We start from the raw sequence: 20,209 nt of genomic DNA, 5'->3' as shown, positions 1-20,209 counted from the left end.
AAGTGATGGACAAATTTTTTAGGTATAGAGTGGTGTAAAGTGGAAACATCTGAAAAATGGCACAGAGATACAGGAAGTGCGACGAAAGTCCTGAAATGTCATGTACACGGTGGACAAATAGAAGAAGAGAGGAAATATTTATATAATATATATTAAATTATAAATATATATATATATATATATATATATATATATATATATATATTTTGTACAGCCATGTGTTATTTCCTGTTCTGCAGCAGTGTCTGCAGTGAGTGGTGGGGCTGTAATGGGGCGCTCTGGAAGGGGGTCTGTCTAACAGGCGTGACTAACAGCTCCCTTTGGGCTGCAGTCAGTCTGGGGTCATTTTACTGCTAATTCCCATCTAATGAATATATGATCATTTTATTATAATCATCCCCACGAGCCAGACACATCACATGTACTTATTTACACCCAGTAAAGATTTAATTGCCTGTTTTCTAAATTACATTTCACTGGTTCAATTATTGATGTCCTGGGAGAGTTTTTGTTAATTCTGCATTGAGTGGCTTGGCTTTAGATTAAAAGTGTGTGTGTGTGTTGTGTGTGTGTGTGTGTGTGTGTGTGTGGGTGTGGTTTTGTGTAGGATGTGAGGCGGGTTCCCAGCATCGCTCCAGCCATCGTGCGGTCAGAGACCAGCGAGAAGCGTCCGTTCATGTGCGCTTACCCAGGGTGCAACAAACGCTACTTCAAGCTGTCTCACTTGCAGATGCACAGTCGCAAACACACAGGTGAAAATGTGCTGTAACATCACACTCACTATGTGACAGCAGTATTGCTAGTGTCAGCGTTTCCACACATTTCCCAGGAGCACAGTTACTGTCACCAGCATGTTCCTTTTTGACTTTAGGAGAACAAACTTTTAAAATAATGTTTCCATTGGCTTCAGTTTCCTTATCTACTATTGCCAGAAAATACTTCCTGTTATGTGAAATAAAGAAATCATTTAGATTTCCAGTTAAATCTGAAGAGCAAAACACGGCATTCCTTCATGCTGATTTCTTTTTTTTTTTTTTTCCTCCACATTTGCGACCAGCAGAGCCAATGTTAACAGCTAGCCGGTGTATTCAGTTTGACCTCAGTAGTGTTGTGACTCTAAAGATGTTTCTCAGTGTCACAAAACTGTGAGTCTTGATCAGGCCCAAACCCAAACACACTGAGTTTACTGTCACAGACGAATAAGAAAAGCAGCAATTATTCACATTTGAGAAATTGGTAACAGTGAATTTCTGACGTTTTTCTTAAAACAATTCTAAATAATTGTTTAAAGATTTTGGCTGATATATTTTCTGTTGACTTGCTGATGGATTAATCGTTTAATTGTTTCAGCTCTGCAGATATTTCTGTTATCCGTTATTATTCACAAGGACAGCTTCAGTATTATGGTCTACAAAATTAAACAATTTCACCTTTATACCTTTTTTCCTTTTGGGTATGTGTGTGTGTTATCTGCCATATCTTAAGGGAAAAATAAGATTTATTTCAAATGTATTTAACTTTTAGTGACCTCAGTCTTGTCTTTTGTCCAGGGGAGAAACCCTACCAGTGTGAGTTCACAGACTGCGGCCGGAGCTTTTCCCGCTCGGACCAGCTCAAAAGACACCAGAGGAGACACACAGGTTTGATCATTTTCACTCAGTCGGCCTCTCTGTCTTTATTTTATTTTTTTCCAGTTCCTTGTTCTTTGCTCTCACTTACTTACTTTTGCCGTTTGCATGACAGCCATGTTGTGGACAATGCAGTGTTTTGAAGGGCACAGTTTGCATTTTGTGTACGGTGGTGCACCACACTGAGCTCCCCTCAGACGAAGTTACTAAAGGCTGGCGAAAACTTTGGAATGGCTTCAATACCTGCAAGCCTCTGCTCTACTGTATTTTTCTATCTCCCTCTGTGTGTGTGTGTGTGTGTGTGTGTGTGGGATGGTAAACATGTGTTTTCTGTATGTGTGTGTGAACTTGTGTTTGTTTGTGTGTTGAATGTTTGAACGTGTGTGTGTGGTGTGTGTGTGTGTGTGTGTTGTGTGTGTATGTGTGTGTGTGTGTGTGTGTGTGTGTGCGCGTGCATGCATACTGTACATGTGTTTAGGAGTTAAACCCTTCCAATGCGAGACGTGTCAGAGAAAGTTCTCTCGGTCTGACCACCTTAAGACACACACCCGGACTCATACAGGTAAAACAAGTGCGTAAACTTTTATTTTTCCATTTCTTCTTCATCCATTTGAAGTTTACATGTACAGTATACAGTTCAATCATGCACAGTAAAGACTCAAAGTAAAGTAATGTGATAGTGTTTGTGCATTCACTGAGCACCTTATTAGGAACGCCATACTAAAACAGAGTAGGGGCCTCCCCCTTTGCGCTCAAAACACCTTCAGTTCTTCTCGGGATGAATCCCACAAGACGTTGGAAACTTTCCTTGTGAGATTCTGCTCCGTGTTGACGCGTCTGAATCAAATCATTTCTGCAGATTTGTCACCTGCACAGTCATGCTGCCAATCTGGAAGCTGGATTTGGTGACTGAGGAAGCCACTGAAGTTCACTGAGCTCATTGATACGTTTGTGACTTGGTTCATCATTGCTGGAAGTCGCCATTATAAGAGGGAAAACTGTGGCCATAAAGGGATGCGGCCAAAATGAGTTTCCTCCGCAGGGTGGCCGGGCTCAGCCTTAGAGATAGGGTGAGGAGCTCGGTCATCCGGGAGGGGCTCGGAGTAGAGCCGCTGCTCCTCCACGTCTAGAGGAGCCAGTTGAGGTGGGGAGGTGTTTCAGGCATGTCCCACCGGGAGGAGGCCTCAGGGCCGACCAAGGACACGCTGGAGGGATTATATCTCTCGGCTGGCCTTGTAACGCCTCGGGATTCTCCCAGAAGAGCTGGTGGAAGTGGCTGGGGAGAGGGCTGCTGCCCCCACGACCCGGATCCGGATGAGCGGGAGACTACGGTCAACAACAATCCTCAGACAAGCTGCGGCGTTCAAACCATGACACCATCGCACCGTCACACTACCACTACCAGCCTGGACTGGTGACACAAGGCAGGCTGAGTTCATGGATTCATGCTGTTGACATTTTTCCAGTTTTCAACTGTCCAGTGTTGCTGAGCGTGTGTCCACTGCAGCCTTAGATTTCTGATTTCCTGGCTGACAGGAGAGGAACCTGATGTGGTCTTCTGCTGTCGTAGCTCATCCACCTCGAGGTTCAACATGTTGTTCATTCTGAGATGTTAGCCACAGTTGTAAAGAGAGGTTATCTGACTTACTGCAGCCTTTCTGTCAGCTCCAACCAGTCTGACAATTCATCTCTCTCATCAGCGAGGTGTTTCCGTCCACAGAACTCCCGCTCTCTTTTTTATCTTTCACACCTTTCTGAGTGAAAACTCTAGAGACTGTTGTGTGTGAAAATCACAGGAGCTGAGTAGTTTCACAAATTGTCTGACCTGACCTGACCTGTCACATAATCAGCTGATCGGATAAACAAGCAGCTGTATAGGTGTCCCTAATAAAGCGCTCAGTAAGTGTACGTCAACATGTATATACCATTACTTGATTTGTTCTAGTATGAACTACATAAATATTCTATATAAAGTACACTTAAACGTCCCATCCAGCTATCGATCAGTATGATATTCTAATGCTTCTGTCGTTTTCTCCGTGTCTTCTTCAATCCATCCTCTGTCCGTCCGTCCCGCCTCTTGTCTCTCAGGTGAGAAGCCATTTAACTGCCGGTGGCCAAACTGTCAGAAGAAGTTTGCCCGGAGCGATGAGCTGGTGCGACACCACAACATGCACCAGAGGAACCTCACCAAGCTCCAGCTGGCCATCTGAACTGTGTCCGGCCCATGTCCCAGTTTTAAACTTAAGCATCTGCTTTTTTTTTCTCATGAACCCCCCCCCCCCCTTTTGCACCTGCGAAACCTGCCTCTGTAAAGTCCACAGTCCTTGCGGGTCCCTTGAAAAAGTTAATAGGTGTATACCATTTCGATTTTTAATAAGTAGATACCACAGTTTACACCCGGAGGCAAAATACAAATCTGTCCAAAAGTCGTGAAAGATTCTGACATCTGTGGATTATATCCGCTGTGGAGTGTGGACGAGTGTGGAATTTAAAGGATAAGCCAATATTCTGTATTTGTATTGTTTTCAGCAAATCCCATGAAAAGGCCAACAGTGTGTGAAAAACACAGTCCTTCATCCATGAATACGACCACAATGGTGACGGAGCAGGGACTCCAACAGGCTTTTTTGCTGCAACGTAACATCATTCGGTATCGTGCTGCGCTGGCCGGTTAAGTACATGGAAATACACATTCCTGGTAGATAACTTTATATTTCTACCGTTTACCTTGTAATCAAGGTAAAAAATGGGTCGTAAAATCCCTCCTCCTAAGATTTTTATGCCGCTGTGCAGTGTTCTTGCATCTGATAAAACCGTCAACCTCGTCATCTCACCAGTGCCTAGAAAACAGGCCGCCACCACAGGCTTTTAAGTATGTATATATTTTTTAAAAGGCTAACTAGTTTTATAAAACAGCTGAACACTGTGGATTTTAGCAAACGTTATTTGAGCAGGAACAACACTTGATGGGGACTATTTTTTTAGCTGCAGATATGGCACTGTAGTGAGAATAGTGTATTTTCATTTCATTCAAAATAAATTACAGCCCATGTTCGTTTTAATGAAGGAACATGTGTGACCCGTTGATTGCGTTGTAATCGTTCCTGGACAATAGAGCTCTCTGGCACAGAGGAATAACATCTGTCAGGCTTTGGCTCCACAGACTTGTTAGTGGAATCATTTCATTCTTGGTTTCTGTCTTTTCATGAGATTTGTTGACAGTGAATGAAATACAGAACATCACCAGAGCTATCCAATAAATAAATCTATAAAAATCAGTCAGCACCTACGTTCTTCCAGGTTCTCCCAAAAGAATTCACAACTGAGAAAAACATTATCTCATGTTTGTTTTTTTTACCAGTAAAAACTTTGCTGCTGGAATCAGACGCTGCGTTAAGACAGATGTAAATATGAAAATGTACACAGACCTCATTAGATCGACATTTACTTTGTAAAGTCCTCATGCCCGGCACTTCTGAACTGGTCCAAAGTAAACGTTGGTATCTTTCCATGTCAAGTGATGAAGAATCTGACAAAAAAAAGAAAAGCTTCCATCTTAACTGTAATGTAATATCTCATTCATCCCTGATTATTGTCTGTTTTCTTGCCACCAACCACCACCACGTGTACACGGAGGTCAAGAGTTGTGGTCAGCCACATTCATGCTGCATCCAGCTTAGCCTTCACCTTCTCAGCTGTTGTAAATATGTCTTATGTTGAACTACTTTGGGATGGTTTATTTATTATCTCTTCATGGACAAAAAATTGCTTTCACTGGATTGATTTAAAAGGAGAGAGGCGTCGTTCAGTGCCTCTTGTGCTCACGTACAGGACAGACCTCTCTGCCTCTTCCTACAGTATAGTTTTACCAGTTCAGCAGTAAAAGACAACGCTGGCTTTAATTTGAAAAGATCAAGTTAAGTAAACAGTTTGCATCCGACACCCTATGCAGTGTTTGCAATTTAAGCTTTTGGTGTTTTGTCTGGTCAGCATAAAGCATATGTTGCAAACACAAACATGCCTTTTTAACGGTTGCATTTAAAAAGCTGAACTTTTTTTGTTTTTGAGTAATGTGAAAATTGGATATTTTTTCTAGCAGCACTCTTTGTGGTAAATCATCTGAGTCTCTTGTCTCTATGGTGTGTAAATATTGCTGGATTTTGGCAGCGTTTTAGACACTGCAAGCTCTAAAATATGTCTGCTGGGTCACACTGGCTCTGTGGCCGGGACATTATGGTCAAGATGTAAATAATACTTCTTCACCATGAGAACTGAACTCTTTCCATGGGGAGAAACATCTAACTTAACTGATATATTTTAGACTTTCTTTGGATGGATCTAGGAACTGTTTATACTTTCTTTTGTCTTTCTTTGATGTGTATTAATATGAGTCATAAAACAGCAAATGTCAGTGAAACATTTTGTACTCGAAAGTGTGAGATTATTGAAAATGATGGTTTCTCTCTGTGTAAATGTATTGTGACTGTTTTGATACAGTAACAGTTTGTCTGCGTGGTCATTATTTATTCATTTCTGCATTTCTTTGTTGTTTTTTTAATATTAAGTCAACATTTATTTAATAGCCATACAGCTCACAGACAGGTCACGTTATAGTTTCAGCCCTGGAATATTAAAATCTTCACACACAGAAAGTAATATCCATGAAATACTGCTGGACTCATGACATGGATTTCTATCATCACAAGGATGTAATTGTTATATGTGAAATATGCAACTTAACTTTAAGTTCCACTATCTCGTAATATATATATATATATATATATATATATATAAAATACATAAAAGTCTATGAAATATATACTATAATATTATATTTATTCATCAGCTGACCCTGAACAAGCTTCCCTCCCATAATTCACTAGAGAAGGTTTTCTTCTTCAGTGCAGTATATCATGTCCTCTTTATGACAAACAGCACGTCGTAATTTTAAATACTGTATTAAACATTATTAGAGATCAGGTTTGTGAGTGAGAACACAGAGGAACAAAGTTCAGAAGCTTAAGGCCATAATACTGTGCACACACACACACACACACACACATACACACACACACACACACACACACACACACACACAGTACAGTGGAGTACCATCCACTTTCCTCTCTTTATCTCTCACCAGATTCCTTGTTGCATTCCTTGGCGCTCAGTAAAAAAAGGAGCAGTAAAGGCTGATAAAAATGAATGTGTTTTCTTTCAGCCTCTCTCATGCTGCTGCTTTTTAATATCTCTCATCCTTCTCGTCCACCATTAGCTTTTTTCAGGGTGGTCAAAATCCATGGTTTCGTTAATTATTTGTCTCACCTTTTATGACCTTCAGCTTCACAAATACTTACGAAAAAACTTTCTTTTTTTTCTTTTTTTTAACAGAGGAAATACTCCTAAAAAAGATTCACTCACACGTGAAAATAACAATTCCTAACTTTAAAACATTCTCGACCAAGAGCCGCCGCAGAATTCATGGTGAGAGAGAAAGAGAAAGGAGGCATTAAACCCAGACAGAGACATATGGAGGTGGAGATGGATAAAGACAGATACGGCAATGTTTCTTATGTGAACTTTTATCATCAAGTTTAGCCAAAGTGTTAGTGTAAATCAGACAATGTGTCCAATTCCCTCGGTGGAAATCCCCTGAAACTCCCCAGGGCTCTTGTGCTATATCTCAGCTGTCTGACAAGGCCTATATCTCTCATCTCTCTCTCTGTGCTCTGTGTGTGTGTGTGTGTGTGTGTGTGTGTGTGTGTGTGTGTGTGTGTGTGTGTGTGTGTGTGTGTGTGCGCACGCATGTGTGTGTGTTTTGGTGTTTCATCTCTGTTCCAGCCTCATGCCGCTAAAGGCCCTTTAAAGCAAGATATGTGGTCAGTGTAACTGTAGTTTTGTCCACTTCCAGTAGTCACATTAGACGCTGTATCTTAATGTTCTATTTAGAGCAGATAGAGAAAACATGGATTTGGCCTCTTGCTAAATACTGAGAGAAATATCACATGCAGTGACAATCTGAGACAGTTTAGCAAATCACAATATATCTGTGGTTACCTTAATCTGGTCTCCATGACAACTGTGTAGCTGCTATAGAGCATGCTAACTATGTAGCTGGTTTGCTTACAAGAAGTTTGGACAAATGTTGAGGAATGAGTGAATGGAAAATGAGTACAAAAATCTCTGGGTATTCATGCCAATACAAACAACTGGGTTAAATGTTAGCTAGGTTGATTAACTAGCGACAATTCACTATGCATAATATTAAAGCTAGGATAAACAAACAGCATTGTTTAGCTAGTGTACATCAAACTAATGCTAGCTAATGCTTTAGCTTAGTTTGCAGCTCCCATTAGCCTCCAGCATCTCAAACCTTTCCAGCATTTAATTGGTACAACAGACCTTCATCCCAGCACATATTTTGACTTGTCATAACAAAAAAAAGCACAGATGGAAATAATTGCATTAAGTAAGTTGCTCCAGTGAGCCAGCACACACAATACCAAGACCTCCGCTAAGTGGAAAGTATCCATCCATCAATTGTATCAAATACACCTGTGCTCTTCTTGCTTTTCCTGCTATGACATGTCACAATACCTGCTATGAACACTTCCATTCAAGCACACCGTTAGTGTCATTGTTTTACCTCTGCTTTTTCTATTGCAACATATCAAAATGTTCATCTTTGTTTAAGAGTTCAGTATAATATGTATAATATGAATGACTGAGTTATTGAGTGCATTAAGTGTTTATTATTGTGTCATGCATACAACTATACCCAGCCCACGTTAGCTTAAAAGACAACTTATATTACCTGGATCCAGAATACTGCGTGTATAAATTTTAGAAAATACTACAAAAAGTTTACTAATTCTCCCAAATAAGATATTGTTAGCCACACTTATAAGGCAGGGCACTGGAAGGGGACAGACAGCTGATCACTGGTGGCAATAAAGTTTTGATAAAGTCATTTTGCCCCCTAGTGAGTTAGTATTGGCAGTGAATTAATTGTGATGTATTATGCACATCCCCCTGGGTCTTATGAATATATATAGATATATAAAAAAAATGATATTTGGTGTCTGAACATAAGAGCAGAATTGACTAACAGTGATCTCATTTTTTTCCAAAGTAAAAAGAAAGAGCAAAAGAAAGAAAGACCTAAATAAATAGATAAACAGCAGTATTGTGAAAGAAAACAGAAGCAGAGTAGGAGAGACAGAAAAGAAGCTGGGGGAAAGACTGAAAGATAAAAGAAAAAAGAGAAATAGACATCCCTCTGCAGTCATGTTGTTCTGGGATCTGTGGAAGAGAGGGAGATGATACTGTGGATGTCTAGGTCCTGGTACGGCTCAGCACAACTCATTCCCCTGAAGCTGAGTACACACACACACGCACGCACGCACGCACGCACGCATGCATGCACACACACACACGCACGCACACACACACACACAAACACACACACACAGAGCTGGAAGTGCTCAGTGCAGTTTGTTTCTCAAGAGGCTGCATTCCTTTACTGTCAAAGACTCAAGTTGCTTTAAGAGGATAAAAATTCTGACATGAGCACAGCAGAGCCACAGCAGGGGAGATTAATATCAAAAAGTGCAAAATAAGTGCTGAGCAAACAGAAAGCAGAGCAAGAAAATATGATCATTTGTCATTTTTTTTTTAGAAACTTGTCTTATTGTTTGTCTTAATGTTGATTTTAACAACCTTATCTCAGCACCAATACCATGTAATGCACCATTGGCAGCCTCTACCAGCACCTCTATTCTGTGTTTTACATTTTGTGCCTCTGGGTTGGATTTGGAGGGAAATCTGTTTTAGTGCTCTATGGCACCAAACAGGAAGAAGGTGATGTTCCTCCAGCCCAGACTGAGCTGAAGCTTTGACAGCTTCTGGCTGTGGTAGATGAAAAGAGTGAAAGGCTGACGGAAGATTCACTTCCAACATGATTATCCTCTCCAGTAAAGCCAAAGGGACACCGAGGGATGACGGACCTCCAAGAAATGGGAGTGTTTGAGAAATCTGATTATTGTTAAATATGGTCTAAGTTTTGAGACTAGTGATAAACGTTTGAAATTTGTCAATAAATTCACGTCAAATGGCTGGCAGGAGCGGCTGCCAAACAAAAACCATAAAAGTAAAGTAAAATATCCTAATAAATACAAATAAAGTGTAAAAACAATAAATTTATGGAAACTTTCAATAATATTTCTACAGCGAAAAAACTGTTATTTTACAGATTTCTCCTAATTTATTATGATCAAACACCCTCAATAAAGTGAATCCACTCAAGTTTAAGATTTTTCCTGAATTATTATGATCAAACACCATCAATAAAGTTACACCACTAAAGTTTCTGCAGAGAAACTTTTTCCTAATAATGAGTGTCAAAATAGTGTCAATCAATGAAATATTAACACATGCTTAATATTGTAGTAAACCTTTTGTTTTGGAAGACATAGTAAAAAAATACTGTGTAAAACAGATTAAAATCATCTCAAACTTGAACTTGCACTATTTATGTTAACATTTAATCTTTAAGTATGTAATGTTACAAATGTTAAAAATGATCTGTACCAACAAAGAATGCTCTGACCTTCTGTGGCTGCATTCAAATGTTCCACCGGACTAAACATTAAACATCTGAAGCTCATTTTCAGAAGACTCTGCTTGTGACTAGAGACTTGGAGCTGCTAGCGGTTAGCATGCGGCCGTCCTATCTCCTGAGAGAGTTTTCACATGTCATTGTGGTGACTGTGTACATCCCCCCTCGGCCGTCGCCGCTGCAGCCACAGACCAGATCCATAGTGTTGTCTCTCAACTTCTAAACCAGCACCCCCATTCCCTCCTCCTCATCTCTGGGGACTTCAACCACACGTCCCTGTCCTCTGCTCTTCCTACCTTCACCCAGTATGTGTATTGTCACACCAGGGACAATAAAACTTTGGACTTGTTGTATGCTAATATCACGAATGCATACACCTCATCCCCCCTCCCCCCGCTGGGATGCTCAGATCACAACCTTGTCCATCTGATCACAGACTACACCCCTCTGGTGAATAAACAACCACCTGAGAAGAGGTCTGTGAAGGTGTGGTCCGAGGAGACCAGTGCCAGACTTAAAGATTGCTTTGAAATAACAGACTGGGAAACGCTCTGCACCCCCCACGATGGCGACATCGACACCATGACCCACTGCATCACAGACTATATTAACTTCTGTGTGGAGAACGCTGTGCCCTCCAAGTCAGTACGCTGTTTCGCCAACAATAAACCCTGGGTGACCTCTGAGATTAAGGCCCTGCTGAACGAGAAGAAGAGGGTCTTTAGATCGGGGGACAAGAAGGAGCTGCGCAGAGTCCAGAAGGAACTCAAACAGAAAATCAGGAAAGAGAAGGACCGTTACAGACAGAAACTGGAAAGGCGGCTAGTGCAGAATAACACCAGAGATGTCTGGAGTGGACTGCAGAACATCTCTGAACTGATCTTCGCCTTGAGCAAGATGCCACGACGCGTAGCAGGCTGCTCTTTGAGACTGACGTTAAACCTGAAGTGGTCAGACTCCACATCCCATTGAATCCCGAGAGCTCTCTTGAGTGGCAGGTCATCGAATGTGAGGTCCATATCATATGGTCGCCCGTTCAGAGGATATATATATAGCCTACTCTCTAGAACCTCTCTGTTGTTCGATACAAAGTTGTGTAGTCTGAGACCACCCGTGGCGCAAAGTTCACATGCCTCTCTGGCAAGCTGAATAGCATCTTCAGCGCTTTTCACACTAGTAAGGCCGTCATCTACGTAAAAGTCCCTCATGCCAAAACGTGAGCCTTGAGGGTAAATGTCGGCATACTCCTTAGCTAGGTGCTTCAGCCCGAAATTTGCACATCCAGGTGAAGTCGCTGCACCGAACAGATGTACTTTCATTCGGAGCTCACTAGGCTGTGAGTTCAAATCTCCTTGCTTCCACTAAAGGAAGCGCAGGTAGTTGCGATCAGCTTCCTCAACATGGAACTGGTGGAACATCTTCTCGATGTCGCACTTTAGCGCAACGGGGTGCTGTCGAAAGCGGCTGAGAACTCCACTCAAGTTGTTAAACATGTCAGGTCCAGAGAGAAGATGACCGTTTAAGCTGGTACCTTTGTATCTGGCCGAGCAATCGAACACTACACGAAGTTTTACTGGCTTCTTCGCATGGCGAACACCATGTTCGGGGATGTACCATCTCTCTCCCTTACTCCCACCATCCTCGATCAGCTCTGCATCTCCCCAAGTTCAGATGCTTTTATATTGCCGCTCAGAAACCCAAGCCCCATCTTCCTGTACTGCTTTGAGAGAGAAGCCAGATGCAGAGGAAAACACGCAGATTCTGCCAAACAAGTGAGAGGGACACGAGTTAAACCACAGATACACACAGTCATTGTCTGCAACACCAGCCCTCAAAAGGAACGGTTCATATGGATTAAGTGGATGATATATTCACCTAAAACATGGGTGGCCACTGTATCTGTGGAATAAAGTTTATACACCTTTTTAAGATTACAGTACTGCAAATCATACAAAAATTATTTGTCCCCTGTGAGGATATTCAAATGGAAGTCACCGTTTCCTTTTCAGTTAAAGACAAAGCAAACTAGTAGTAAGCACACAAGGGTGATTTTAATTATTCTGGCTGAACAGATCTCGTACTAGGATTGGTTGGGACTGTTCAGACTATGCTATCTGTGGTATAAACAGGAAATAATGGGGGTAAACAAGGGAACACAGCTAGCATGGCTCTGTCCAGAGTTTTTACTGCCTCAAATAGTTACTTTAATGAAGCTACTTTAATGAACGTTTCGAGGGGAAATGTGTCTTTGGAGGGAACGCTAACAACTCATAGACATCTATGATTGGGGTGTGATAGCGAGCCCCAAACAGACACTGTTTTTATGCATTTCTTGGCTGAAATAGGGGTTTTATAGTATTCTACCCTGACACAAATGTAATATACAGTATGTACATGTTGAATATCCATATATGAAATATATATATACGTATATATATATATTATATATATTTCAGCCATATCATGACGTCCTGCCTCACACTGTCTCTCTCTGTCTCACCACTGTCCCATGACTGTGGACTGGAGGGAGCAGGTGCTTCTGCTAAATAGTCAAAGGTTGCAGTTACTGTTTTTTGGTCTCAGTTTCAAGGATCCACACAACGAAACCAACCAGAGGAAAAGCTCAAATGCTGTCGTTTTATTTTGAAAGTTTAAACGACAATTGTGAAGAGGTAAGATCCTCAAAGTCTCCATCCGCTCAGAAATGTTTTGATATCTCAGTAACAGCTTGAGGGAACTTTAAATTTGGCACAAACATTCACTTGGTCGAAGGTCAAAGGTCACGGTGACCTCACAAAACATGGTTTTGGCCTTGTGAACACAATGTCTCCGCAACACCTTAAAGGGAATTTCTTCAAATTTAGTAAAAACGTTCACCTGGACTCGAAGACGAACTGATCCGATTGTGGTGGTCAAAGGTCAAAGGTCAAGGTCAGTGCAACCTCAAAAAACACTTTTTACCCATTACTCAAATCTTCATACAGCAATTATGACAAACATTTCACACAAGTAGTTAATGTTTTATGTGTCTCTGGTGGAAGGATATGACTGCGAGGCGGTAACTCTAGGTTTTTAAAAAATAAAATGTGGTTCCTCGTTATATTAATATTTACATTACATGTTACATTAAACTGCAAAACAGTATATAAAATATTTAACACTAGCTTCACTCGCAGCTGCAGCATTTAAGAGCTGCTTAATGCGTCAGTGATAATCCAATAACATAAAAGCGTTTCTAGGCTACTATAACTTTGAGTACATTTGCTGCTCGTGTACTTTTACTTTTTACTGTAGTTGTAGGTATAACAATAACACAAAAATAAGATGATTATGATTATTATTAATGATGATATAGAACTGCCTGCTAGCCCTTCTACCATCAGTAATGCTATAGCTACGACTCTTAGGACTATTCCTACAACTCGTTTCTCTTCATTACTACATAATGTAACATAAAGAAAGATGCACATGTGCAAATTGTTACTGAAATGTGTGATAAACTACATTCACAACACAGAATTATCTGGCCTGTAATACAATAACCAACAATTATCTGCACTTCCTCTCTCAATAAAACTGCTGACGTGACACTTCCCGTCTCAGGGCAGCACCAGCTCTGCCAGGGTGACAGACTGCCACTGATTTCAGGCGGCCTGTCAGTCACAGCTCCTACCAGCGAGGAATGTCGGGGATCCAGTTCAGGATGGCTTTCACCGATCCGCAGGAGACCCAGTCGTTTCTTAGCATTACAAGACCTTTTCGATGATTAAACAAGCCAATGGAGTGATCATCTCACATGTTTTCATTAGTTTTGAGATTTGTCTTGACAATATTTTGAACAAAACTATAATCAATGGTGGCCGATTACAAAGAAACATATATAAAAACCAGTGCAGTTGCAATATGTTTTATTGAATCTTTCAGTAAACGATACTCAATTTTTTTCTCCAATCCAACAGATAAAACCAAGTTCTCATTATCCTGGATGTGTGCTCAGTCTGAGCAGCTAAGATCTTCTAAAAGACTGAATTAACCAGAGTCATTTTGCTCAGAGGAATGTCCTCACTCCTGGAAGCTGCCAGTACAATCACTGTCTGATCTAATATACAGTTACTCTGTTTTCCCGATGGGTGGTGACCTTGCAGCTCCTCCCTCGCCACATTTACACAAACAACCTGTGAAACCTGTAATAAAATAGTTCTTTCTTTGCATACTTTTCATGTTTCAGGATTTAAGTGTATATTTGAATTCCCTCATGGTCTAAAATCTGTTGCAAAGAATTTTACATCGAGTGTTCAGAATTAAAGATACTGAAAGGTGGGCACTGAAACTAGTACTGGATAAGCCATTGGAGCTGAGGGTCTCTGCATGAGTCTGTCAGAACTGTGAGGGTGTGTCGCCTCCTAGTGGATAATAACACAAGTAGCTGGCAGCTCACTAATGCATGCTGATATTTCACACTAAACCCTGAATAATTACTCATATATCACAGATAGAAGATTATTCTAATGACTGGACTAAAGGGATCATGGCCCTGAACTCTGGAGTGAACTCATAAAGAGGTGTTTTTTTTTCTGTTCTTCCTATTCTGCCAATGTTGCGTGAATGCAGCATAAATGTGACAACAAATACAGAGATTAGAGAGACAGCTCGCAGTAACTCCAGCTCAAGCAGCAAAACAAATCCAGACCATACCATAGCACACATTTGCTTGTTTTTAATGAAGTCATATTAAATTGACTAAATGAAAAGTTTAGAAACTACTGTATATAAAAATGGACGTAGTCTCCGGGGCTGAAAAGTGACGCCAACGCGGAAGTGCCTTAATGTGCAATAGCACCGAGGTTCCGCTGGGGGCGGGCTCCAAAAAACTCATTATAAAAACACCAACTTCTCTCATGAAATACTCAGTCGATACATTTTTTCCGGGACTCATTACTGTTTGATGGGCTAAATTCACACCTCTCGTTCATTGTTCTGGTGGTCCATCTGAAAATAATCATCTAATTAATTAGATAGATAAAAACAGGTATTTCTGGGGGCGTGGCTGTTTGATTGATATACCTGGTCTGCAATGATTGATCGGATGACGCGGCAGGCCGGGAGGTCGATCACCGGAGGATCAGTCACCGGAGGAGAGCTTGTGTGTATATGTAGCATATACTGTAATAAAAACAAGACTAAATCTGAACAAATGATACGTGTGAAGAAGTTGTAGAAGAGATTCAAGCATTAGCTTTTTTTTCTCCATTATTGGTGAAAAAAACATGGACATTAGCATTAGCCCCCTCATTTTCAGTAACGCTACCATTAGCAGGTAGCTTGCTGGCATTGTTCATTGATGAATGAATTTAATGATTTATAAGATTCTTGAAAATAATACAATGTAAAAAAGTGAGAACTTTCTAAATGCACTGTATGTCTAACTGATTGATCTGTCCAACAGCCATCTCTAGTATTCTTTCCCAACAGGTGCTTCCCACCAGGGAGTTTCTCTAGGATGAAGTGTAATTTAGGCAGAGTTTATGTTCTTACAGCTGCTTTCACACCACTGCTGTGTGTGTAAAGTCACACACAAATATTAACATTAACATTTGAAACCTTTCTCTGGCTCTCTCTCCAGGTGACAAAGAAGCTTGCCGGTGTTGCTTCTGAAACAGCTGCCTGGGTTACAGATGTTGGTGTGTTGGCATTCCAGGACAGCTGCTGGATTGCCTGCGGTCTCATTGAGGCATAGCGGTCCTAGCTGGAGGGGAAGCGCAGGATGCTCGGCCTGACTGTTGCCAAGGTGGAGGACACACAGGGCAGAAGAGACGGCCCTCCTCATCCAGGATCTCCACGTCACCCTGGACGTCTCTTTGCTGGATTCTCTCTGCATCCAGGACATATGGAGACACAGACGACGCCTCGGCTGCTTTCGGGACTCACCGGGTGTTCGGCTGTACAGAGACACATAGGCTGATAAAGGGCGGAGTCAACCTTCTGGTTTCCACCTTAACCACTTCATCCCAGGTACATGCATGTGTCTCAGCTTGTGATCAAGTATATTGTGTATTATCATTTCATTCAAACATAAAATTCACTTTTGGTTCAAAACCTTTTTCCTCAAGCCAGTGCCAAGTACTTCCAAGCTCCTGGCAACACCTGCCAGACAGAGCAGGAGGAAGAGCGAGTTGTCTTCCCTCCCAGAGACCAGGAGAGGCAGCCCAGGTGACAGTTCAAGGCAGTGATGGGGAAGAACGCCTCCTGTCCTGGGAAGGAGAGTCTCCAGAGGTGAGATTCACTTCAAATGTCACTATTTCCTCTAATGAATATCAGATCTATATTAACACACTGCTCTGATTGTCTTTCAGCTGTCTTCTTGGAATGAACTCCTCAGGCCAGACTCTCTCTTTAATGTTCACCCAACAGAATAAGTAACCTTAATCAAAGATGAATATAAAATGTATTCTTAGCTTGCGGTTAAACACCAATAAGTTATGAATTGTGTTCATTATTTAGACAGTTTGTTTATTTATTTCGCTTAGATCGACGGCTGCAAAATGTGCAACCTTTACTTTGAAGATGAGCTGTGTCTGTTTTTCTGGCTCTCAACAAACTGACGCTTTGGTGCACTGAATTGAATTGCACGTCTTCATTCAGTGTGACAATAACACATGCAAAGCATTAACAGCGTTTAGGCAGCATCGCTAATGAACGAGCTCACTAACGTCCACATACATTTGCACTTAGCACAAATAGGACTTTGAAATTAGACAAGACAAGCTGGCATTTCTCATTATACAACAGCTGCAGAAGAATTACACTTCATGCATGGACCTGAAATAATCCTTGGACACAAACCATAAAAACCACAGCTGGTTTGTTTTGTGATGTCCTGTTTCACAGTTTTTGAAAGTTGCTGTTGTCTCAGCGACAAGAAACTTACTACTTAGTAGCTTCCTGTGTGACCTGCTGATGGCCTTTTCAAAGGACATGACGCCCTCACACACCCTGACAGGTCAGATGCTGTTCTCTGTCAGAGAGCAGGGTTGGATTGAGTGTATGTGCTGTTTTTCAGCCACACTGCTTCCCTGAGATGTCTGATCTCTTCTCTCTGGTATGAACATGCGTAGCACAAAAGTTCCTTTGTTTTTTTTAGTGTCTATTAACTCTCTGACAGATTTTGTGTGTGTGTGTCCCCCAACTCCAGAGATGTCGTCATAACACAGCTTCATGTGTTACAAACCTGTGATATACTGTGATCTGCAGATTTTTATGTTTAGACGGTTTGACTCAGAAAGACGGGCTTTGCTGCGTTTAGCATTTACACAGAAAATGGATGATTCATAAGGCATTTTAAATTGTACCGTGCTATAATTAACAATAATGATATGATACCTAAAAATACACCCACCTTATCAGTGCAAAACCAGACAGAGTGGCTGCAGCAGTAATAGTGCACTGAAAACAACAGCCAGGTCCTCATCTGAACACTGAAACTGTTCTCTCTGGCTGTACTCATTCCTCCGGTTCATACTGGACAGTAAGAGTCTTTCCTAATGTGCTCTCTATATAATTTATAGTGAGACTTATGATTATAGCAAGAGAAACCAGACTTGGCTATCCTTTAAACCCTAAATCTCTTATTTTACTATTTTATCTACCTGTATGATGGAGGGTAAAAAAGGCACTAAGGCAGCGCTTAGTGTTGGCTTTAGACTGAAGGTGGCACCCTCGGCCTAAGATGAACATACACCTGCCCCAAGACATGTCACTCAACGCTGTGCACATTGAGAGAAATACAGCGGTGGACATTTATTGAAACAGCTTAAAAGAAACTTAAAATTAACATCTCATTTCCTATCAACAGGTTTTCTTTAACCACGACTTCAATCTTTCCCCATCACTGATTTAACTTAAAGTAGAGCTGATGTTTTTACAGAAGGGGCCATAGATCAACAAAACCCACCAGTAGGTCACATTAGAGCACAGTGACGATCTATTTTGGGGAAAAGTTTGAGGACTTGATCAAGCATTTATAACAATAGTGACTTTACAGTGACACAGACGAAGAGCTGCCTCCCTACATCCTTTTTTTAGTTTTGACTAGTGCCCCTATGTGTCCAAGTCATGCCAATACAAAGTGTTTGTGCTCTCATTATAGTTACTAGTCAGTCATTGTACAGTAACCTGGCAACCCAAATATTTGTCTCTATTGTCTGTGCTCTCTGACTCCATCACTTTAGTAGATAATAAGTTTTTTTTTTCCACATATTTTCTCTGTATAGCAGCAACAACACAATCACAGACCTTCCCAAATGTCTTTTTATATTCTCCATCAGTTTTGCAGTTTAGCTTTAATATCTAAAACTCAGGATCCAGCAGCTCCAGCAAATTTACCACCATTATTCATCCAAGTGAATAATAATACTTCAGACACTTTACTTTAGACTTCATTCAGCCAAAATCAGTAGAAGATAAAAATGTTGTTGGTCTATTGGCAACCAAAGTGTCCCTCATTCCTCCATACACATCTGATAACTGCTTAGTAAATAATTGAATATACAGCCTATATATTTTTCTTGTATTCCTATGAAAGTCAGACTATTTTGTATGTCACAAGATAAATTATTACGACTGATCTCTATTCTGTCCCTCCCATGCAGCAAACATCCCCTGACCACATGTTTCAGCAGAAAACTATGCACCAAAATGAGGAAGTTATACACTCTCAAAATGTTGTCTCACAGTGACATCAAAGGAATTTTTAGTCATTTAGTTGAAGCGTTAAGAGATGCTTTAACCGAGCAGGTAGGAGCACATATGGACCAACACACTCTCTGGTTCACTTTAAGTCTCTGTGAATGGGAAACCTTCCAGCAGGTGATTTCCACACGCCTGACTCTGCTTGGCTTCTGTCTCTTTACTTTTCCTCTGCAGGTTCCTTATCAGCGGTGTGTTGCATAAGACTAACTGCCAGATTCTGGGGGACATGTACATTGGAGAGAGGTCGTATTAGTGAGTAATGTCAAGGATCTTTACTTTTACTGTCATGTGAACTGGCTTTAAATGATTACATGCTCAAATGAATACATGAGACTGTGTCTGTCTGAGGAAGTAATTGGATTTTAGTGTTGAAAATAGCTGAAAATTGTTATCTGACGTCCATTTTTGGACATTCAAACACTCTCTGTGACTATACCCAGTGTCATGTGACTGTTTCTGTAGCAGAAGTGAGTTCTACATTGATGACAGTTTTTCTTTTTGGCATCACATTTTTGGGTGGATACCTCATTTTTGAAATAAAACCCTGCTAAAGCACCAGATGTGAATTTTTGCACTCTGACATCTCAAGTTGTCTCATGTCTGGTTGTGTTGTAGTGTAGCATGTAGAGCTCACAGTACATGGATCCCAGCAGCTGGTTTACATTTAGCCTGTTGAAGCCTCTCTGCAGCCTGAGTGCAGTGTTGCTGCAACAAAGAGGAAGCACAGTGGACAGCCATGTTTTCTTGTTGAGCAGCAAGAGTCTACCTTTCTGTAAACGGACAGTAGATCAGTACATCATGTCGACTGCTCAGTTCTTTTATTTTCCTGGTGGGATTATAGAGCAGTGTTGGCGGCTCACATCCAACACCATAACAATACAGAGGCCAAATATCACAGCACTTCTATTTTAATGATAAAAATGGGACATTCAGGACTGAACTGAAAGCAGAGGAAACGTGCAGACGGGAGAGATGACTTGTTGTTTCATGATCTCTCTCGATCATTTTTGTACTTCGGTTTTTGCCGTGGATGTAATCAGACTGAGATATCAAACGAGTACATGATGTAATCCGGCCGGTGATGACATAAAAGTTCCTGTCATTGGCTTATCACAGTGATAGGTCTTAATTCAAGAAAAAAAATAATAGTGTGAAGTGACAAAATCTTTTAATCTTATAACATTTAAAAACATTATTTGTATTTGCTATATTA

General features: G+C 41.0%; 1 protein-coding gene across 3 annotated transcripts in view; it reads left to right on the top strand.

Annotated features, from left to right (window-relative positions):
• The window catches only part of LOC111655561 (Wilms tumor protein homolog), a 23,754-nt gene extending 17,623 nt beyond the window's left edge, over nucleotides 1-6,131 (top strand). For 2 of the 3 annotated variants that reach the window (XM_087174179.1, XM_023407011.2), the window contains 4 exons: nucleotides 608-752; nucleotides 1,551-1,640; nucleotides 2,107-2,199; nucleotides 3,720-6,131. In XM_087174179.1, the coding sequence (XP_087030305.1) occupies nucleotides 608-752; nucleotides 1,551-1,640; nucleotides 2,107-2,199; nucleotides 3,720-3,841 (450 nt within the window). In that variant the 3' untranslated portion in view covers nucleotides 3,842-6,131. The remainder of the gene's footprint in view (nucleotides 1-607; nucleotides 753-1,550; nucleotides 1,641-2,106; nucleotides 2,200-3,719) is intronic. The other variant, XM_023407012.2, reaches the window with a different exon arrangement.
• The last annotated feature ends 14,078 nt before the right edge of the window (nucleotides 6,132-20,209 follow it).

Source organism: Seriola lalandi, unplaced genomic scaffold (assembly GCF_002814215.2).
Source record: "Seriola lalandi dorsalis isolate HSWRI2012SDOR001 ecotype SW California unplaced genomic scaffold, Sedor1 jcf7180002054325, whole genome shotgun sequence".
In the NCBI taxonomy this organism is placed as follows: Eukaryota; Metazoa; Chordata; class Actinopteri; order Carangiformes; family Carangidae; genus Seriola; species Seriola lalandi.
Note: the sequence above shows the minus strand (reverse complement) of the source record. Positions and strands in the feature narration are given on the sequence as shown.